General features: G+C 44.6%; 1 protein-coding gene across 1 annotated transcript; it reads right to left on the minus strand.

Moving 5' to 3' along the window:
• Positions 1-2211: 2211 nt before the first annotated feature.
• On the minus strand, positions 2212-11752 carry LOC144942159 (ribosyldihydronicotinamide dehydrogenase [quinone]-like). The gene is made up of 6 exons (XM_078868918.1): positions 11609-11752; positions 8423-8596; positions 6578-6708; positions 4390-4503; positions 4065-4166; positions 2212-3184 (listed from the first exon to the last, which is right to left on the minus strand). Exons 1-6 carry the CDS (start codon positions 11613-11615, stop codon positions 2873-2875), a joined length of 840 nt encoding a protein of 279 aa, XP_078725044.1. The 5' UTR covers positions 11616-11752; the 3' UTR covers positions 2212-2872.
• Between the last annotated feature and the right edge of the window lie 12142 nt (positions 11753-23894).

Consider the following 23894-nt stretch of genomic DNA (forward strand, 5'->3'; position numbering starts at 1 on the left):
TACGGCGCGTCCCTAACGAACCGTGCTCATAGGAAGTTTGGGTATGGATACGCATTTCTGTGGAAATGTCAAAACTGTACTTACACCTGTACCTAACTTAGCAGTTATTTGCACATGTACCTGCTTATTGTGTTTAGATTGTTGTCCTTCACCCTCACATCCGATTATCACGGTTGACTACGTACGGTGCAAAAGAAGTTCAACATATAAACCTGTACCTAACTTTTTCTGGCGCGTCTTGCTTTCATTACATTTGCACGGTTTTATTTGTGTCGTGTGGTAAAACAACTCCAAGCTCGTCTCTGTCATCTCTGTGGCACGATATGGACGCACAAACCAGCTGCTCTTAAAGTGTGGCACCCGGACCACCAGCAAGGTGCCACGGTCCTCCAGGTGGTCCGCGGGTTTCTTCAAACGCAGGTTGACCCGGAAATAATGACAATGTTTATACCTTTTGTTTCGGACATTAACATTTTACTCATAATTAATTGATAAATTAAGTTCGTGAAACTACCCTGATTAAAGTACCATTAGATCTAAATGCCTCCCCCCTCTAAAACCCCTCATCGCTTCGGAATAAAAATACGTGTTATGTTCTGGTAATACAAATCATTTCGTGCGAGTGGCATTTAGAGAGAAGGGAACACGTTTTGTCGCCAGGGCTGCGGGGCTGGGTGGTCCACAGGAATGTTTGCATCAGCTGAATGAGCCGCGGGCCGAAATAGTTTGGGAAGGACTGCCATAAGTTAAACTTACCACGATATAACGATTTACTTGCAGAGGTGGGACAAAGTCATTGTTATGCAAGTCCAAGTCGAGTCGCAAGTCATCAAATTCATGACTCGAGTCTGACTCGAGTCCAAGTCACATGACTCGAGTCCACATCTCATAGGTGGGACAAAGTCATTGTTATGCAAGTCCAAGTCGAGTCGCAAGTCATCAAATTCATGACTCGAGTCTGACTCGAGTCCAAGTCACATGACTCGAGTCCACACCTCTGTTTACTTGTGTATGAAATAATCCGATTATTGTTTTTTTACCCTTTTATCTGGCAACAAAACTGACACTTTTTTTTTACAAGGAGTCATGTTTGCATTGACCACAATACCTGCAGTCGGAATGAGACTAGGCTCTAAGGAAAGCTGTCTCGGGTGTGGACCAATCAATTTCAAGGACAATGCATACATTATCAGAGTTATGTTTTTTGTAGGGGTGGGGCTGGGTGGTGAGGGGCTGGTCTCCCCGTGGTGCCCTTATAAAACTCAACGTTTAACCTACTCACGCCAGCTTGTGCCCGCCCTCAAGTCGGGCATATTTGCGGAATACACCACGCCGCCGTTGACCCTGGCCATTGACCGAGCAACCCAACGTTCCTACCAGCTCCCTCCGCAGGAATGTGTTTATTGATTCGATTACTTTTCTTGTACTTTGTACTCGTGTTTTTGTATTGTTCGTTGGTGTAACATTCTGACCCACCCCTACTGGACATCTGAAAAAGAGCTTTATAGCTCATAGGATTCCTCCAGTACAAATATTCCGATTCTGATTTGGTACACGCTTTCATTCATACTTCTGTAACTGCAAGGGCATCTTGCAGGGACACGAGGGACCCGCGGTGTGCACGTTAATGCGAGACTGCGAAAGGTATTTGTTCCATGCAAACATCGGAAAGAAATGTTCCCCACCCGTGTGTCGAGTTTAAAAGAAAGACAGTACACAGACTACCCGAGTCTGTCACATAATCAAACACGTGTACCATGGCACGGTAATGGCAATTACCATAGCGTGATAATTGCGTTTTAATGGCCAATTTCTAACTGCAACTTTAAGTGATACTTTAAATATTTTGGAACAAACAACCCCAACTTAAATCAAGCTAAACGCAATACGGAAGTAAACATCTTGAAAGTGAATATACAGCACAGTAACTCACCGTAAATTAAAACCATGAAGGTTAAAACTGACATCTGTGTTGTCGGCTCCTAACGTCCCAAAAATTCGCCAAAGGCCTTCCGCCATTTTCTTGCTCTACCTCGTTCTCGTCCATCGGTGGCCTCCAAATACTTTGACTTCGCCTCGCCATCACTTCAGCTCTTGCACCGCTTCCCTTAGTACCAACTGGTGCAGTGGATTCTGTTGCTCTCAATTGTGTTGGTTAATGAATTATTTTGAGCATCTTATAGTTAAAATTGTGAAGACTCTGGTCACATGTTTCAGGTATTCATGTTGCAAGATTTATTTCGAATGAGCACGGATGTAGTTAAGACTAGTGAACACATCCAGTTCACAAACCCTTTCATATATCAGTCACAATTTTATAATCGGATACATATAAACTATTTTAGCCAGTTTTTATTCTATAAATACCCATATGCACGATATTAATGTGTCATTTCAACATGAGGTTTTAGTATGATCAATCAACATCTATTAAATATGCACAGAATACATTTCCAATGTCTTACATGCTGAATATACTGTGATAATGGCCATTCTGGGTTAAAGACAGAAACATTAACTAATTGTGCGAGCGCAAACATGACATCTTCATCGACGTCCCACTGCCTGATCACCTCTGCATAGTCAGTAAAACGATTTCCACCTCTGAATAATTTGGTGGTGGAAGGTCCTATGTAATCAATTAGGCCTTGTCATTGGAACATGTAATTTTAAAGAACACACCTTTTAAAGGATAACAGATCACACAAATTGATACCTTTAAGATCGAGTTTATGTTTTATGTAAAAACTGGCCAGATTCTCAAGTTATATTCAAAATGTTAAACATCTTTCAATAAATCAATTGTAAAAAATGAACATGTTGTGCATGTGAAATGCCAGCAACCAGATTGCTCATTTCAAGCAGCGGTTGCTTATTCAGCAGAGGCATCGTTGGCCTTGGTCTGGTTGTTGGGGGGCAGAGGCTTGCCGGCATGTTGGCCCACGGTGAGACCCTGGGGTTTGGTGGAGAGATTCTTCACGGTGTCATCATTGAGCACGAAACCTTTTTTGGGGTCAAAAAGCTCAAGAGGTGCAAATTTAAGCGTCTTCTCCTGCCACACGGATGCCAGTCGCTGCTCCCACATGGCGACCAGGCCCTTGCGACCCTCCTCTGGCATGAACGAAGGGCTCCACGAGATCTGTGGGGCCAGCACTTGGAAGCCACAGAAGTGCAGCATCCCTTGCTGCAAAACAAAGCGGTACAGAAGAATATATTAGGGATCGTACAGACCTGTCTCATATCCGAGTGTCCGTCTTAGACTAGACTCAGAGGTGCCATGGCTAGATTAACGCAGGGGCTTAAAAGCTCCCCCACCCAACATTAACTACCGTTTTATATTCTTGGGTCTTTCGGCAAAGTCACGTAGATAGGTTCAAAGAAAATTATCAAAAATAACAGAAAACTACGACGTTTCGATCGCAAGGCAAGCAATCGAAACGTCGTAGTTTTCTGTTATTTTAATTTTCTTTGAACCTATCTACGTGACTTTACCGAAAGACCCAAGAATATTAATTTCTGTAGTCACGAAAGCTTTAAGTCAAGATTTACTGTTCTATAACCGATGAAACACAATAATGTAAATATTTGATACATCTGGTAAGTAATTTGGTCATTAAAGCCATATTACCCAGATTTTAATATTTTATTCAATTTCATAATGCACATATAATTGAAAAAACAATTCAAACAAAGATAAATAAGATTGGAGTATTTGGTATCAGGTGTGGATGATGGTGAAACGGTAAAGGGAATTAACGGAATATGAAAAGGGGCCTCCTCAAAATAATAATGGCCCTGGGTCCCCACCAAACCTAATGTCTACAGTGGCTATGCATGCCCTTGTGCTACGTCTCGTTCTCATAATTTAAAGTGTCATTACAAACGTCTTTCAATACATCTATTGATAGTATCATGCTGATGAAACCAATGATTTGAATTAATTGATCATAACATATTGTTTCATATTTTAATTGTCAGCCATCCATATGTGTATCTCTAGCAAACAATCACAATCAACCATTCATTCCATTTACAATTGTCACATTTGCAGGTATTTATCTTACTTGCATGGGCCACAGGATGACATTGATGTCACCGTTGACACCTGTAGGTCCATACATTGACTCCATCCCGCCCGTGGTGATGGAGATCAGAGCCTTCTTTTTCTGCAACGTCGAAAAAAGCCAACACAAGAGAGACATGGAAAGAAGATCCCATCACGCACGCTAATATCATCAAGATCAGTGGTTCTTAACCTGGGGTGCATGCACTCCCTGGGGGTGTGAGATGCCCTTTCTGAGAACCAAATGGGTGCAGGCTGCAGTAAAGTTAAGAACCACTGATCTAGATCATCAATCAAGATAATAAGAACAATGTGTGCACACGTACGGTGAAAGGGCCGCTCTCATAAAACTGTGGGAACCCATAAGCGAAGCCGCGGGTGAGGACCCGATCCATCCAGCCCTTCATGATGGCAGGCATGCTGAACCAGTACAAGGGAAACTGCACACCACAGGGTAGACACACACGCAGGTCTCAATACAATACTGGGTTAAACTATTCGCAATTCATCTTTGTTTCTTATGCCCATGATGCACATGTAGCGACTAAATCGGAGACAGTAAGACTTGGAGGCGCTTATTTTATTGAACGAACACCATCGGGATAATACACACCCTACGTGGGTACACACTATTACCGTTGCTAGCCTATACACAACACTAATCGACTAACACTAACGGCGCTGAACGGAGACTGCCAACAACTATCAGCGCAATGTCGAGTGAAGACGGCAGCGACGACGAGATGGTAACGACGACGATCTTGAACAGCACGACGGGGATCCCACTTCCAGCAACAGCCACGAGGTCCCTCAGAGGGGTCCCTCTTGTACTGTCAGCGTGGCCTCGCTCCGCCCAGGACACGCCCCCTTCTCTCTAGAACCTACTAGCGGGCTCCTGAGGCTTCCCGATGGGCACCCTCTGTGACCTTTCCCCCCTCGATATCCCCCCTCTCGTGTCTATCGTGGCCTGCTGACATGGGTACTCCCTTCCAGCGCAGTTACCCTTTTCCGCCAACAGCCAGCGCTATGCCACTGCACACATATGGAATTGTGTGTCTAAGACTCGTTTACGACTTGCTCGTGCACTTAATTATTTTTGATGCCACTATAGATTCCTATGTCTGTAGATTGTACTTACACCGTAGAGTTAACAAACTTGTGGCAAATTGTGAAGGAGTTACTCTGTTGCATCCTTAATTATACACACATCAGAAACTCAGAAATACTCTTATCCCTGGAAATGGGACATTTCGCAATAATTTGGCACGAGATAAAACTCATTCTTGAAGCCACTTGGAACAAGTGAATTTGTTAATTATTTCATAGGCTAATTACTGATGTGATGAACACGTACACACACAGGAAAGTAAACGACTGCATGGGTGTGCTCTGTCATCTTCTTTTGTTCTATTCCATTGGAGTATTTACTGCATTTTAAATACCACACAGATTGAATAAAATGTGTGCGCAGGCAAAATGCCACTAATTATCATGAATATGAGGCAGTACATTTCTGCATAGCACCATGTGTTTCCATGCATTTGTGTATATGGGAGTCAATGTGTCTGTGAATGCTTGTATATATCTGTGGGAAATGGTAATGTAGCGGTTGGTGTGCTGGCGATACGAACCCAGTGACCCGAGTTCGATTCCAGCTCATGGCCAACACCAATGACGAATATCTGAACCACACCACTCCCTCGTGTGCCGTGCCTGCCTTAATAGGTGCTTGCGAACAGCACTCGCCCTAAAAGTCTATGTAGGTTGCATGGGTAAATTTGTTTTGTTGCGTACTGGATATGGGTGTTCATGTGTGTATAGGTGCATCTGTGTGGATATCAGGACAAGAGGCAGGCTTATTATCAATAAGAGACTACAAGGCTTGGACATCGACTAAGTGTGGACACCACAGAGGAGGTTAGCATGAAACTTATGCAACAAAACTGACACACTGAAGATGCAAAATAGGAAGACCCAAGACAAGATGGGAAAAGACGGTAGACAAAGATTTGGAACAATAGGAACTGCCAATAATAAGAGGAGATGCGGTGAAAGATCAACATCCTGCAGGGGGCTGTGTCAAAATGCATAATGCGAGCAGCTTATGATGTGCATATAAGTGTTCATGTATGCATGTTGAACCTCTTTTGCACCGTATGTAGCCAACCGTGCTAGTCGGAGTGTTGAGTGTCAATGCAAGTCGGTGTATATGGGCTTCTATGCATCTGTATTGGAAATTGGACCTCAATAGTTGCTCACAAACTGAACAAGTTAAATTGTCTGTAATTTAGAGACTTTCAAAGTGCGCCGAGCATGCCACAATCATTATGGTGATTTCAACACGGATTTAGGTAGCATTTGTGTAACCTCAAGCGGTGCTCAGATACAGAATAGCAGTGGCAGGAGAGGAAGGTTTTGTTTTGCGTCAAGCGCGATTGGCCAGTTTAGGACGAAGATGATCGGAGAACACCAACTTCCATGCGTGCCCTGGGCACCACCAATATGAGCAAGCACCTGGAAAATGACGAGGTCCGCATCCTGCACCTTCTTCTGCTCGTTCACGATGTCTTGGCTGAGTTTTCCCTTCTCCCAGGCTGCTGCAGTCTCTTCTCCGTATCGAAAACTCTCGGTGCTCTTCAGATCCCCTGCCGCATTCATGGAGACAGCAACCACTCAGAATCCGTGCTTCATTTCAGCCAGTAACAGGCCTGGAAATGCTGTTCCGAGAATTATTTTGGCATGCCACATCCATCGTCTTGTTTTTTCCTCGCGACACTACAGCGTGTGTGCGGTGATGTGAAAAAAAGTGTTTTGAATAGTGCTCATAATATACAATTAACATGCAAAGGTGTATCTAGTACTTGAGTGGTATTGCCTTGCGCTGATGATCCCTACTCAAAGCCAGCCTAGCAGCGGTCCATCAAACTTTAAGTGAAATATTAAATTTTGCTCAGGACGCATCCCCCCCTGCTAAGGCTGCCACCTCGGGAGGTACAAAAAACCTAGGATATATCATGAGCATAATAATATCATCACAATACCAGAAGAGGGGAGAAAGGCATGTAAAAGAGGGACTTGAGTAACTTTTAATTTCCCAGGAGAGGCTTACAGATTCCACAGGACAGCAATCTGAGTAGAAGAGGTCAGACTGGGGAAAAAGCCGTACTGGCGGTAACTCTACCATCTGCCTGCATCCTACGTGGGGATTCATGCGTAAAGACGCAGGGCAATCTGTCAATGCAGCAAGCTTGTCTTATTATCCAACTGTCGCATGGTATGGAAAAAGAGTCGAAATGAATGAATAATTGATATCCAAAGGGTTTATTTACGTTCAAAGAATGCATCAGTAAAACCATTATACACCCAAGTAACCCTAATCCTCAGTGAAATGACAACTCCACAATTCACAGAGGGCATCTCCGTAGCATGAGACAGCACTTTTGCTGCCAAGTTTAACAGCACCTGTTGCTGCCAGGTGATTTGGAAACTTGGCATGCGTACTCACGCCACTCATGGGACTGTAACCACTCATGAGACTGTGTAATCCCGTCACGAGTTTCCAATTAGCCGATACTACTCATTCCCTTGGCATCAGTACAGTATTTTGCAACCCGTGGACAACGTAGATGCCCATAAGAGGAAACTAAAAACATTCGGGCTGATAAGAAAAAACCTGATCACACCCGAATGCATAAGTTTGCATCGGCAAATGCTTTGTAGAATAAAAAATCAGCCCATACAATGGCAACACCCACACTTGTTCGCACTTGTATAGGAGAGCGTTTCAAGAAGTAAAAACAACTTTAGAATTCCGTAATCTAAGCGAGTTTAATTTCAATTAAATGTGTTCTATGAAGAACAGACCACATTTACAACCATGTTTTATGCTGCACTGGCCACATGTCCGTGGATCACTCAAGTTGGGAGATTAGGGTGAAATTGGTGTGATGTGAGGTTGTGGCGGCACGGAACCCCTGGTGTGTAGAATGAGTTGCCAAGTTGAGTCTACGTTCAATTCTTATGCTAATTAGGGGGAGTCTGCGGAATGTGTGAGATACATTTGGAATGTGCGCGAATCTTATACGCAGGGCATAACCTCAGCCGGGTTACGTCTGTGTTGGTGACCCAGCAAATATTCTCGCCACCAGCACACCACATCCAGTATACTACTAGTTATGGCTGTGGATACTAGTCAGGTGCCTAGTCTCCAGGCTACTCAACGACCTGGGAAACAATCGGTGAGAAATGAAGCCCCTCTCACACCAGTTGCACGAGACATGATGGGTGTGCATGCTACACCGCTGTTCTGTTCGGGACCGCGAGTCAGCAAACCTCAAAAGTGGCAAGGGTCACACGCACCTAGGATGTCGGCCCGTGTTGCCACCGGGTTGAAGGTCGAAGCGTACAGGTCGGACACCTCCACCTGGCAACCCTGCTTGCTCAAGGCCTGCACGGCAGCCTCCTTGAGGGCCCCGTTGAAGGAGCGCAGGGGCTCCTGGTGAGCGAACACGATCAGCACACGTTTTCCGGCACCTGGGCACCAAGGAGAGCACGCACGTATGGCATGCATTTCATCAATTGACATGAACAGCAGGTAAAAAAGGTTATGTTTAGATGTAACTTTACCTTCACAGATGAAAGTCTAGCCCTAAAATATTCTCACTCACACCACTGATGGTGAAAGGGCCTCCAGTAGTGGGAACTCGAGTTTCGCCAGGGGGTATTTTTGCTCATTCCCATACTGGCCAGACGTCTTAGAAGAGGTGGGAGTAGGCACCACCCATACTTTACCCCACCACACGCGACCTGCTAATCAACGAACTGCGGCGTGCCGATTTATACTGCTGGTTGGTGAGAGGTGGGGGATTCGGGAAGCTTCCACATTGTTTTAAAAATGTTCTGATGTAGATTCAGGAAGGTTTGCTCAAGTGTATGGCTGTGGAATTTGGTGAGAAACGTTAATTGGACTCATTCATTCTAAATTATGAATTGGTGTAGAAAGAATCAATGAACCCTTGCATACACCTCGACACCACAAAGAAACGGTGACCATATACATCTCGTGTTTACACACTTGTATCGTTGTGATTAAAAGCTATACAGTATATCTTATTTTACATGTCCTCTCAAGCCCCTTTAAAACGCAACATGTAGAAATAATATTTTTTTGTCAACTGAAAAAAAGTGATGTCTTCAAAAGTTTAAGATTGTTAATACCGCAAGCTATATAAATTAAGGAAACGCTGAAAAGATAAAAAAATCACTGGGTCTCCAGGTAAGATTGGCCTGCGGACTGAGCTAACAGCAACACCGAATTTCTTTGCCAAGGGCGGGAGATTGTGTGTAGTGTTGATCACACCTTCAGTGCAATTGCACAGCTGTGGGCGATGTCCAAAGTTGGTTGACTCTCCATCATTGCAATGGTTGGATGTTGCATGGGAATTGCATCATTCTAACAACGGCCTTGTCCAATTATGCTCTATTGCACACACTCCGGCATTTGTTCAATATCCATTGTTTGGCGATATGCAGACGAAAGTGTGGCAATCCAAAAAAACCTCTTATGGATATTGATCGCGAAAGCCTACGTGTTCAAGTGTGGCAATCGTTGGAAAAATGTTAATTCTTAATAGAAAGTCTATTGCCAACTCCCCAGGTTAGGTCACGACCTCTCAAAACAAACTGGCGATGCAAAATAAAATGGGATTTCGCGCATGATTTTTAGCTTCTTGCATATTGATGTTTTAATTGTAAGTAGAACGATGGACAAAAACTTTCATTAAATCAACGCTGTAGTCAGCCAAACCGAACAAAAAACCGGTTTTAACTCATATTTTCCCAATTAAAGTATTTGTTGCTCTGCAGTGAAAACTTCTCCTATAAAGATGCAGTTATCAGTTAACTGGTTCAATACATTGAGATTGCACTTCGCAACTGGGGTGTCAAAAGTAAATATTGTATCATACCAACCCCTTTCAGATTGGACCATAACCCCTTCGCACCTGAAGAGGGATTGGTATGACTCCGACTGTAATGGTTGTGATGATAAGGATGAAGAGAATGAAAAATCCTTCACGCGAAACGTTCCCAAGTTTGTTGGCCGTTCTAAAGACGCGTACATTTATCCATTGCATACAGTATTGTACAGTGGCGGCTCCTGCAAAATCTCTCAGGGGGGGCAAATGTCTGGATGATTGATAAGGTCCACCCATGCAATGAATAAATTAACAGCTGAAGCATGTAAAGGCAACTTCACTTCTTTAATATTAATGTTTATTTATTAAAGATTCCACTAGGTGGCGATAAATTATATTGTTGGATGAAACGTGCTTACGTATGATGACGTTAGCACGTATGATGACGTAAGCACGTTAGGGCGAGCCCTCCCGGAAGCCATAGAGAATGCATTGCAGCGCCCCCGTTCGAAAAAAAACATCTTTGAATGTAAGTCTATGGGGCCACTCGGGGCGATTCTCAGCCGGAGTGAAATCGCCCAAAAAGAGGCGGTACTCCACAGAACGTGACATGACGCTGATTGGACTATATCCAGAGGCACAGTGACGGCTAGCGTGACTCTGTGGTTGAATGACATTGGTGGTGCGTCGCCCAATCGCCCTAATGAAGAAACCGCCCCTGGTATTGTATAATTGCACGCAAGAATGAAAACAATTGAGGAATGTGAGCAAGAGTTCGCGTGTTACTCTCCTTCCTTGTATGCTCAAGGTCTGCTACCGGTCATGCAGCCCTGAGGTTTTTTTAAAAAATACTTCATCGTGAAACTGCGTTGGCTGCAGAGCACAAATCAAAGCACAACAAAATTCGTCAGCTGCAAAAACAGGAATAAAATATAAACAATAGGTGTATTGGGCAATGGCACTTCATGTGCTATGAAGGGCCATTGCTCGAAACGTCACCTATTGACGAATGAGAGTTTTTGTTGGGAGATGTGGCGACTTTGATCACGATGGTGCCGAGATGAGCATGTGCGTCGAGGCGAGTGAACAACTCTGTCCAGGAGCAATCGCGGCGGGGCGGACGACGTTGAGGTGGGAGCGAGAGGCAGACGACGCAACACCTCCACCCATCCCTCCCTCCTCCCGCTTCGCCCACACGGCTCGAGGAAAGCCTCCGCACTGCGCGCAAAGTCTTGGAGCAGCCGAGCGCCGCCGACGATGCGCTCGCTCACTGGGAGGCATTCGACTTTGGTGGCGAGCGGAGAAGAAGAGAGAGCAGCTCAGGGCGCAATGAGGGTTTGGTGAAGGCGGGGGCCGCGTTCACTCCACGTTTCGCTGCCACACGACGGCGTTCATTCGTACACGGCCCTCTCTCTCTCGCTGCTGCTGCCTACATGCCGCAGAGCCACTCCGCACTGTACACACACACGCGTAGCTGCTGAACATGCCTATTTTTAAAAATGAGCACGGGCCTCCCAACTTGTAAACGAGGGCAAACAAAGACAGTGACCATACAACTTACAGACTACGACTGTACCGACTGCTGTGGCGTGTACGCATCAGCAGTGCAGCACGCACAGCGCGCACTCACCGCTCATCTTGTTGCTGGCTCCTTCCACAGAGGTGACACGAACAGGCAGGGCAGGCAGGGCAGGCAGGCAGGGCAGGGGGCTGCACAACGCGTCTCGGGCGGCGACTTAAGTGCAGTGCGCGCTTGGCGGCAGGAGGCGCCGCCCTGCCTGGGGGCGGGGCGAACATCCCCCGCGTGACCTCGGCTGACCTCAGGGGCGAGTGCTGTTAGCGAGCACCTTGGGTGGCACCTGCGACGAAGGCCGACACGGCAAACGAGTTGGGTTGGTGGCCAGCACCACGCCCGGCCGGTGTTTGTTTCCCGAGTGGGGGGTTTTTGTTTACACGTCGCACTCGGTACTCGTTTGAGGCTGAGTCGACCGAGGGGGATGCCCAGGGCCGGTTCAGATAGTGTTGTCGTGCCCACGAATTCTTTCCCTCCCATCCCCACTTCACACTCGCCCTGCTCTCAAAGCGTGGCCAATTCTCCAGATGATGTTGATTATTGTTGTATGTGCTATGAAGGGCCGTTGCCCGAAACGTCGCCTGTTATATTTGGTTTCTCATTTTAATACCTGAAAGTGCTTTTAAAAAATGCGTTTAGTTTGTGTTATCTGTGTTTGTGCAACACAGCCATAAAATAACTATCACCAAACAGCATTCTACAACACGTAAAATAATGTTGGTGGTGGTGGCGAAGAGGAAGATGATGACTCCAGTCGGAGGGAAGCTTCGAGTCGGGACTCTGCTGCGCTGCACGCAGCACCGCGGTGGCCAGGAGATGTTGACTACCTCGCCAGGTGTACAGGGGTCGTGGGTTCGATCCAGACCCTGACGCCTGCTGCTGCTGTATATTTGGAGTTTGCGGTCTCTCTGTCTTCCCGTGGTCACGTGGAATTTTATCTCCACATTTAGAAACACGCTTTCAGAGTATTTGGCTGTGATACATTTCCACGTGATAAGCAATTTCATTGGGCTATCATTTATGGCCAGGTCGGTTCTGAAAAAGAGCGATATAGCTCAGTGGGCCTTTCCCGGTAAAATTAAAATATATTTTTGTTTAGTTTAGATCGCAGTGGCATCCTTCCCCGCCTGGCTCCTACCCCTGGCCGACCCTCTGTCCTCCCAAAGCAGTGTTCTTCACTCGTGTTCGGTGTTCTTCACTCGTGTTCAGTGTTCTTCACTCGTGCTCAGTGTTCTTCACTCGCGTTCAGAAGTGGGGGGGCACATCATCAGTGTGAGGGCCGCCACAAATTTAAAATCGTCGGGATTGACAGCATGATGGGGTGTTTTCACATTTGTGTATCGTCAGGGGCCGCACTAAAGGCAGTGGCCCACGGGCTGTTCTTCAACAACAAGAACAGCGTTCTTCAATGCAATGCCTCGTCACTTTTCCGCCCTCCCTCAGCTTTCCGTCGCCTCCCCCAGCTACGACGAGGCCTATCCCAACCCCTCCTCAACGCTCCCTGCTGTGTCACTAAAACTACACCACCACTTTCAATAAGCCAAGCTCATCGTATGTGCAATTGTATAAGTGCTGTAAAGCGCCTTGAAATCTAGATAAGACAAGATGCTGCTTTGTCGATGGACTTCAGAGATCGGCAAACGTGCGGGGTATGTTATCATATCGGACGATATTCGACAAAAGTGTTGCCGGATGGCTGGCTGGAGGGAGCAACGAGGGACACAGTCACGGCGAAATCATGTTTTGTTCTAACAAACAAGGCGATGTCAGTGAAATCCTGATATGTAGAACATATACGAGTCATGCATTCCACTGTTTGCGTGCGAAGAGCAAAAGTATGAGATTCAAACAGCTCGTTATCTGGCCACCATCGTCACCCACAAACCACGTGCCTCTCGCATCGACCATGAAAACAAAGATCCATAACAAATCTGACAGTCCAATAATTGTGAAACATCTCTTTTTTTTGCAACCTAAGTTAATCAGGGCTTAAGTTCTCACGTAATATGTTCCAGGTCGTGATATTAATTTACAACTGTTACTGTTTATAAGTTTACGTGAAATTGTCTGCGTTGTCAGTGGGATTCAAGTTGCACAAACCCACCACCCATCACGTTATGTTCGAATGTTGACTTTCGCACTGTACGTAGCCAACCGTGCTAATCGAAGGTAAGTTAGAATGGTGGGTTTAATATTTCTGTTTATATAATTTGACTCCAGCATGTAACTATGAAACACCAGTAATGAATATTTTCTTACAAATTCTGTACGTGTATGTAATATTCTATAATTATATAATTACAACTCATTATGCGCAAAGTATTTGCTCACTCTCGTATAGAATGTTGTGAGGAGATGAGCAGGAAAGGCAGCAGCATCCAGGCGGTGAGCAGGCGCGAAATTCCCACAGCGCTCTGCGGTCCTCTATATATCGGCCAATCATACTCGTTGGTTCTTTCGGTAAAGTCACGTAGGTGAAAAAATGAAAATAACTAAATTGAATCACGACGTTTCGGAAGCAACACAAGCCTCCGTCATCAGGTAGGAGAGCCACAGCAATATATATATATTTTTTATAATAGTTTAAATATGTTCTTGCTGTGGCTGTCCTACCTGATGACGGAGGCTTGTGTTGCTTCCTTTAAAAAAAATTATTTTTATGATTTTTATTTTCACCTACGTGACTTTACCGAAAGAACCAAAGAGTATGGATCCTTGCAGTCACGAAAACTTCAAATCTAGTATCGGCCAATCAATTAGTGTTTACACGAGAGTGGAAACCGGAGGACCCGGAGAATCCGCACGCATGCGAGGGTGAAACACCCTATCCCATACAGACGAAATAGGTCTTCTAGCGAGCCAGGGTTATTGGCACCTCCTCGACGTCCATGGGAAGGGAGTTGGACAACAATTGTGTGCTGGTCCACCAAAGCCTCGCTGCTGGCTTAGAGGTGTTCACCACCGCCCAGGTATTTAGTAAGAACCCAATTGAGTATATTTTTCAAAGGGGGACATGGATTTCTATTACGGTGTGAACTAATTTATAATAGTTTACATTTATACGGCGAAATTCATCCAGGGATCGCAGTGCGCTATGCACGAAGTTAGGGACTAGAGTCACTAGAGACACATGACGTGACACGAGTGCGCTGTGACACCCTACAGGCCACCTGGACGGAGAGCGTGTGGCGATGTCTTGTCGCCCTCTCGTGGTCTTTGTCAGTATTTTGACTCCGGACGGGTTAGGCGAATTGCGCATTTGTAGACAAGTTTGTATTATATACCTCAAAAACAAGATGTCACTTCATTTTCTAATTACCAATCCTATAAAATAAAATATTACATTAAGCGTTGCAATACATGCAAGGAAATACTTGGTTTAGATGTACAAATTGCCAAGTAGAATTAATTATAACTTTTGTTTTTCAATCCACGGCTGGACGAAGGCCTCCCCAACGCCTTGTCGGTCATGGGCGTTGGTTGACCATACTTCACCACGCTGGTGAGTGTGGTTGACCATACTTCACCACGCTGGTGAGTGTGGTTGACCATACTTCATCACGCTGGTGAGTGTGGTTGACCATACTTCACCACGCTGGTGAGTGTGGTTGACCATACTTCACCACGCTGGTGAGTGTGGTTGACCATACTTCACCACGCTGGTGAGTGTGGTTGACCATACTTCACCACGCTGGTGAGTGTGGATGAGCGGACGAGGGGCACATCATTGCTTCCGATATCACTCGCCACTGATGTTAGCCGTGGCCGGGAGTCGAGCTCAGTTTTCCGGGTTCATACCGAATCGTCACGAGCAATGCCCCGGAACGCTTAGTATATTTCCATCTTGCTCGTGATTTGAGACTTTAACACAGCCGGAGTTTGACTCCCTGTGTGCCTTTGCTGCATTCACACGCACACCGTCTGGTGCGAGGTCATCGACGTCGACTTGTAACGCGCGTGGGGTTTACTTCGCCTCTCAAAGAGCGAGGACGACACGGGACCACAGACACGCGGAGAGGCAGCAGCCATGGGATGAGCCGGCGCCAATAATTGCCCACGCTCTGCGGTCCTCTATATGAAGGTGTTACCGCCCATGAATGAGTGTTTACGTTTGAGTGGAAACCGGAGCACCTCGAGACAACCCACGGTGAGGGGCGGAAACGGGACAAGTGGAGTCGACATTTTGCTGTACGGCCTTCTCCTGGTAAGCCAGGGTATGACATCTCCTGGACACCCACGGAAAGGGGTTTCACAGCATTTGTGTGATCCACCAACCCTCTCATCCTCCAGTGTTGGATTACAGACGTGCGCCACCACCGCCAGGCTAAATTTTCTAGAATGCACTTGGCAAAAGTGGAATTGGATGTGACCTTGTAGTTTAGCTCTTGAGTATTGGTATGGTGCAACAAATCCAATTAAAATTGTGTGTGTGTAGTTTGAGCATTGGTTGTTGCTCATATCCGTTGGGTGGGACTTGAGTCTGCAGAGAGGAGCCAAGTTTGTCCAGCAGAAAAGCCATGTGGTTCTTAGAAAATGGTACTAATTGTACCGACCCCCACCGTTTGCGACCATTGTACACTTGATTCGAGGGCATTGGTTCACGTCTGATAACGTGGCGTTTGTGCGTATTAGGGGTATCTAGCCTGGCACAGGTGCCGTGGTGAAGTCGGTCACCTGGTGGCAGCAAATGGCGACGTGTTTGTGTATTGGGTTGACCAATAGGTGCTCGCAAGCAAAACATGCCTCACGGCCTGTGCAAGCTAAAGGGTGGGCTGTGGGCATCCCTGCTTGTGACAAGTTGCACTTTGGAGAACTAAATAAGGCAAGTGCTGATAGCAAGCACCTATGAAGGCCATAACACATAACGGTACACATGGCGGTGGGTGGCCAGCACACGGACGCCTTTGTCTCCCCAGTGGCGATGTTTACACACTGCATCAGGTAGCCATTTGAGGCTGAGTCGATCTAGGGGATGCTCAGGACTGGTTCAAATAATCGTAACTGGTGTTGGCAGTGAAAGGAATCGAACTCATGTCAGCGGGTTCGTAGTGCAACGCACTAACCGTGACACTACCGCTCATCATACACTCCTCAACAGACGAAGCCTGGTCACAATGGCTTTTTAAGCAACATGTGCTGTACTTTAGCAATTATTTGTGGATAAACTTGCCGATGAACAACCACAGAGGTACGTTGAAGGTGTTTCAGCTGATTTGCCAAAACATTACTTTGGTAATGTCTTTTGGCAATTTGCAAACTGCATCGTTGTTAATTTGTAGAGAAAACATTTGCAATTTCATCCAATGCCTGATCACTGTAAGATCTGCAAATGATTTTAACCGTGCAAAGCTTTTCAAATTGTGAAATTTTTGTACTTATTTTTGCTCCATCTCAGAATTCACGAAAGCAAATTCATGATTTGAACGGTGGCTGGCAACGTGGTTGGATTTCAAGTGGATGACTTATTTCGTTGGGGTCTACAAAAGCCCCTGAAGCCAGATGTTTTGAGTAGGCGATAGGGACCTGGCTGACCAAGTGGACACCGTGACGCGTTGACTCGGCCTGAGGGCCACCAAGCGTGGACTCGAGCAATGGTGATGTTGATGCTCCTCAAATCTCCCTCTGTAACCTCTCCCACCCAGATCCCAAAGAACTGGTCTGCATCTATAAATATATTTTTATGTAGTCCCTAAACTACTCTGTTGTTTTTTTAAATTTTGACTCAACCTAATAATTGGCTTCATAGATATTTATATTTTCTGTAGCGTGGGCTGTCCATTGTATTATAAGCTTTTTCAATTAGACTACCAAAGTATTGTTACGGCACCCAAATAAAATATGTTTGCATTAACATCCATGCAACGTATGGGAGTAACATTACAAGTGCTATAATTACATGGGTAATATTGACGTATTTAACAAGGCTTTAAACCCGTGTGGAAAAGCTCATGGTTTATGGCTTACGAGTGTGGATACAATACTTCAGTTGTGTTTGTTTATTATTAGTTTTGAAGATAAATCACTGCGTGTCTACACGTCTTAAGAGTCTGATCCACTTACAGGACGTAAATCTTTGTTCGTAAACATGTGGTGCAGGGTTTTAACGAAAGGGCCGAAAGCTGCATCAAGTATGCTAGCTGGGTTGGAATCCATTTGGGATTTAGGAAAGTAATAACATTTAAGTATTCAATACAAGACTGGAACTCTTATAACTTAAGAAATATTACAACGATTTGTAACAATATTGAAAACCTCACAATTTTTATCAAGCAATAACTGATTGTATTGGTTTGCCAGTTCAACATCGTTATATGAATCTGATTGGTTAAAATTGGTTTCCTCCAGATATAGAGCGATCGATGTTAATTATCCTAATTTGTCTGATCCTATGTTTGGCAATTTTGAAATATAACATGCATCTCACCAGCCTGTGATTACTTCCTTTGAATTGAGGACAGACATCTCTGATGAATCTGGACTCATGAGAATCGATTCCCATTTAAAATAAATTTCTCCATTTTCTCCATCTCCTTTGCTTCGGTTTACTTACGAATGTCTTAACCTCCTGTTTATGGTGCTCGCATAAAAGTCATTACAGTAGTGTGGTGTGTTCTTGTTCTCCATCTTCATTGCCTTTTGTTGGAGCATATACTACAGAGAATTATCAGTAACTTGTAGTCGTTCAAAGGCCATGATTTTATTTGAGCAATTCTATACGATGTTGCCTGGAGTCTCAAAACTCTGATCCCGAAACACTTTCGAATTTCACCCCATAAATATCATTGACTCTCCTGCTGCAATAGAAAAGGGTGCTACTTGTAAAAATGCATGGCATTCGACCTTTCCTTAACACGTCCCAGAGGCCAAATATGTCTCCATTCAATCTCCAATTGAGCAAGCTTTGATTCTTGATACTGTGTGGCTATAACACCTCAGGGGGCAGGGCAGCCCTGTACGGTAATTATTTCCTGCCACCGCAGCTTGCGGATGGACCTCCACTAGAGGGAGTTCTAGAGATATACTGTACACGGCCATGTATATCAAGTTGGGGTGTATCTTGCCTCCAGTTTTTACACATTACCGACACAGTGAATACTTAATTATACGTTGTAAGAATTACACGAAAATAGACCCACTTATATGGCTGTATCCTTGTTTGAAATGGTCCTGTTATCTGCTTTGATCCGCAATGACGGGAATGAATAACTTCCCATGAATGATCACAAGAGGGCTGCCCTGCACCACTGAAATCATTCCTGTCTGTGGCTGATCATTGAAAGGTTCTTGAAGACGTGCAGACATGCAGTACAATACTGACTTACACATACGTACGCACAGAGGTACTTGGTCAGCAAATGTGTGAACACAAATCTCTTGGATATGGCGTGGCGTAACAGTTGAACCACTGTGGAAACATGCGTTCAATTCCCGGCCATGGCTAAGCATTGCTAGCGAGTGAATCCGAATCAGAATAATTAGAATGGAGGAATCCGATTAGCTATGACGCTCTTTTTCACGGATTACCAGTGATATCCGAACTGGTTCTGGGCCCTTCACCTTTCAACCTTGTTGACTGACTAGCATGGTGAAGTACGGCCAAACAACCTTATGACCAACCTGGCATGGGGAGGCCGTCATCCAGCAGTGGATTGACAGTGCGATTGAAAGTACCATGCCAGCATGGTAGTGCACATCTGTGAATCCAAAACTATGTAAATAAAGTTTCGTGTATAACTTGGATTTCTGAAATTACCCAACCACCTCTACTCTGCTGGGTTGTGGCATTACAGCACGTGGGTTTGTGAACCCATCTGTGTGGACCTTCTGGTTATCGCTTTGTATGCCTCGGTTCTACCAGATACTCTGTCTCCTTCCCGACGTGAAAAATATCTCCTTGCAGAAGACATTTACCAAACATTTCAGTCCAGCATCCGCCTGAAAACGGGATCCACGGTGGCGAGATGTTAACTACCTCACGAGGTATACAGGAGGTCGTGGATTCAATCCCGTTTGCGTGGATTTTAATCCGGGTCCTCCGGGTTTCCCTTCACATTTTAGAAATATGCATTTAGAGTATTTTGCTGCGATAAATTTCCACGTGATAAGCCATTTTGTTCAACTAGCTATTATTTGTGGCCAGGCCCCTTATGAAAAAGAGCTACATAGCTCAGTGGACCTTCCCTGGTGAAATAACAATGATGTAGTTTTAGCTTAGAATGAAAACAACCAGATTGAGACTTGAAGCTTGAGTGCGTACATTTGAAGAAAACACCTTTTCTGCTTGTTATATTTCCACTCGTGCTCTCAATGGCAATTCGAGCTTGCCTGACATGAAAAGACAAGAAGAGGATAAAATGTATTAGAGAACCAACAAGAATGAGATATCATAACTCTTTGGATAAACAAATACTGAAAGACCCGAGCAGGACATGGTACTGTGAACAATGTCAAACTTGATGCTATAAGCTAGGACATTGGCAACCAGCAAAACAATCGCACGTTATGTCAACTTGCGACCAAGGCGGAGATGGAGCGGTGTGGATTAGAGCACAGGTGGGTTGCGTGTTTGGCGGCAACTGCAAAGGCTTGAGCAGTGTCTAAAGCAGAAGGGGAGGCTTTCATTTAGCAGTGGATAAATAAAACGGTTTGCATTTACAAAACCGGGCCTTTTGGGCATGACAATAGCCCGACACGGATATAAAGCCCACACAATTTGCTGTATCGATATTCGAACATCTGGTGCTCATTGTGGGTATTCCTCTCGAGCCCCGCTGTTCGCATTAATCAACAAGTCCTCGCGACGGGAACGGGAGAGACCACCCGCGTCGTGCTTGAGAGGCCACACAGACGGGACGCGACCAACCAGAATATCTTGTCTACACGCGAGGCAACCGAGCGCGTCGCGGGCAATGGCTCAATGTATAAATCGCAGCCACAACAAGATTTCCTTTTTGTCTCTGTTTGGCTGAAGTGTATTTAAGTTGTGGCATGTGGCATGGAAACCAGCGCGTTTTGTTTACTAAGAAATCTGAGTGTTCTGTCAAAAACTTTTGAAATCAATTTTGTTAGATTGGACAAAACGTATAGGAATGGCTTTCTTTAAGGGGAAACAGATATATGTTTCCTGGTGAATGTGAAAAAGTGGATTATTTAAAGACTATTGCTGCCAATACATTACAATTTAGCGTGCGTGTGAACAAACAAACACGACCTCCTGGAGTCCTGCAATGTGAACAGTTTGAAAGGCAGGCGGTCATCACCTGGAAGAGTGTTTATGGCGTGCGAGACGCGACGCCGTGGCCATCACTAAGCCAGGTCATTCAGCAAGGGTTCCTACCCTTGGGATTAACAGCTCTTAGATTGTTTATACAAAAACAGCATTTCGTCGAGTCTGCCCATGCCCGTGATCGGTTAACATTAACCACAATTATGAATCAGTCGTGTAAATTCTCGCAAATGATTATAATGATTTGTTCTGTCCTCGTGCAGCTCATCCAGTTGGTGGTATAGTTTCTTAGTTTAAATCTTCATGCGAAAGATGCCTCCTGTGGGTTGAATTCAATGCACGTGGACTTGCACTCACAGCTTTGACAAATGCCTGGCTCCTGGGCTTAAGGGTCAGTCAGGTGACTCGGGTCAACACCCACATTTACTCAAACTGTCTGCTAGGTGGTCCGAGGAAAACGACTTAAAAGAGTCAGTTGTTTTGGATGGTGTGCACCTTTTGGTTCCAAATGTTTTTTTGTTAATACTTGTGGAAGTTTAACATGAATTGACATGGCAAATACCCCCCCCCCCATGAAATGGTCAATGTTTATATGTACTGTTGGGGGCATATTCTGTAGAATGGTGCATCAATTTGTCTAATATAAATGTATTCTTACATGCAAGATGCATATGTATCGGTAGGTGTGGGTAAGTGTTTGCATTTTACGCAAATTATGTGCTCACGTTACATTTGCTGTGACCAAAATTGTAGAAACGAGACAAAAACGATGTACGATACAAACGAGATTCAATAAACCAGATTAATATTGAATTGCCAGCCAAAATTGTCATGATTCATTAGATCACAGCTGATGTCATCGATTAAATTGCTGTAGAATGCAGATTAAGTAGTACATGCTTAGCATATGCAGAGCATCAATACACCAGATAGTGGGTGGCGACATTTCACGTTACAGAAAACTTCCGCCAAACCAAAGGGATTCGTGTCCTTTCTCGGCCGTGTATGGCCTCCATATTGACGTTAACGAGAATGGTGCGGAACACGAAGCGGAATAGCTTAAACAATATTTATATTATTTATGGCACGGATTTTTGAAAGATAAATAATTTAGAAAACGTGCAATTACACCGCCTATCTGGTATCGCTGCAAACACAATAATTTAGCACTTTTTTATTATTACGAGTGGCCTGTCACAGTATTTTGTTTCCTGTTGTGCGAGGCACTTTAAACTGTTTGCTGTGGCAGGGTCTGGTTTAATTTGTTTTCTGTCAGTAAAGCAAGTGCATCTCACCTGTTCATTGTACCGGGGGCTAGGACATTTCACCTGTTTTGGGATAGCGGAGAGCTGTTCCTTTTGTGCACACAAGGGTCCATGTTGCTGAGTGAGTGATCCGAGCAAGTGCTCCATTTAATAAAAATATCGCTTGTTTCTGTTGTCTACGCATACAATAGCTGCTACATTATGGGTGTATACCCCCGTGATGTGTATCTGTGGCTGTGTATATAGATGTGCACCTGGCCTGGCACAGGCGCCGTTGGGACGTCACCGTCACTTAGTAGCAAACGGCGGGTATTGGTATAGATGTTGGTATTTGCTTTTCCAAACCTACGATTGTATTTAAGAAGTAGGCTGCAATAAAATAATATTTTAATCACACGGCATTTATTTCTGAAAGATGATCACGCCGCTTTATACACTTTTCGAAAAAAGTATCAAAGTTTTGCTTTGAAAAGCGAAAGTGCTAAAATGATGTAACAAGTTGGCAGCCTGCTGCTTAAATTGGCGAGTATGCAACTGAACCACGTTCAAATAGAAGACTATGGAATAGGTTTTGGGATGGGTGCTTTTACAAATGTAACATGTACTGGATGTGAGAACCTATGTGTTCAGTACTGTGCTGTTGTTTTTATAGAAAATATAGATAGCTCTCTTTTAAAGAAAAGTTGAGCTTCCATGTAATGTCACAACATCGGTAATTAAACATTAGAAATTAACAGGATAGTCTTTCCAAAATGGAAATCAAAACAAAAACTTGCATGGATTTGAAATTCAGCATCAACAGACGGTTAATGGGACTTTAGTTCAAGTGCCTAATGACCCATATTAAATACAATGGGGTATTTTCAAAATGTAAATGATTCCCATGAACTTGTAAGGATTTGTAGGCTCAGGATTAGCAGACCATTTTAATGTGACATTTGGTAAAAGTACCTCTAGACCCCATTTTAAAACATTTCCGTCTTGAGACAGTGTTCATTAATAAAACACATCATTGCAAGAACGTGTGATGCTCTCGACGAATCAAATTGAAGAGTGGATATATATTTTAAAATTATCATTAAGATCATTTACAAACCCTTGAGTCAATCCACTGCTGGATGCCCCCGTGCCATATCTGCTATGGGGGGGGGGGGGGGGATGTCTGAAGGGAGCTGGACCGCTGCGGTATCGCTTGCCATTGTTAGAGCCAAGGCGGGGGGGGGGGTCGAATAGGAGTCGCCCAGAGTCTGTAGGGCAGCACGTCAACTGCTGCGCCACTGCCTCACCACCACTTATAAGTCAATTATATTACACATGACCATACTTCGGTTGTGTAATTGTGTACGTGCATTAGGCGAAGTGCATGAATGTGTTTTCACATCATTTGAAATGTAAGAGGTTTTATGTTTTGGTGTATCGTTGCGCGATGTCTCGCCATTTGTTCAACGACCAATTGCTTGGCTCATGTGCACATTGCTTTTTTAAACATTAGAAGTTTTTGCCTTCATTTGTTTGGATGCAGGCTGTGCAGCTGATCTGAGAACATAGATTTCGGGTTTTATGTGGTTACAGTTCCATTCAAGACTTGACACGTGATGACTCTAAACTGATGTATGCTTTTGTCAATTTGTAATTAAGAGACTCGGTCCAGTTCACGAGGTGTATTATGGCAATAAGAAAGAACATCCCACAGGATTTGCTCCAGGTAAGCAATTTGTAGGACATGTGATACATGTGCAAATGTTAATTATATATATATATATTTGCACACTTATTTAATTATTATAAAATCCTGAATGCATCTGCAGACAACCCCTATATTTCTGCAAGCCTGAAAAAAACCGAACTGAGA

The sequence above is a fragment of the Lampetra fluviatilis genome, chromosome 26 (genome assembly GCF_964198595.1).
Source record: "Lampetra fluviatilis chromosome 26, kcLamFluv1.1, whole genome shotgun sequence".
Taxonomy (NCBI): domain Eukaryota; kingdom Metazoa; phylum Chordata; class Hyperoartia; order Petromyzontiformes; family Petromyzontidae; genus Lampetra; species Lampetra fluviatilis.

Excerpts from the sequence above, each read along its gene's own strand:
- LOC144942159 (XM_078868918.1), bottom strand. Across the intron at positions 6,709-8,422 it reads AACACGGGCCGACATCCTAG|GGGATCTGAAGAGCACCGAG; the intron begins GTGCGTGTGACC and ends TGAATGCGGCAG. Across the intron at positions 3,185-4,064 it reads TCATCCTGTGGCCCATGCAA|CAAGGGATGCTGCACTTCTG; the intron begins GTAAGATAAATA and ends TTTGTTTTGCAG.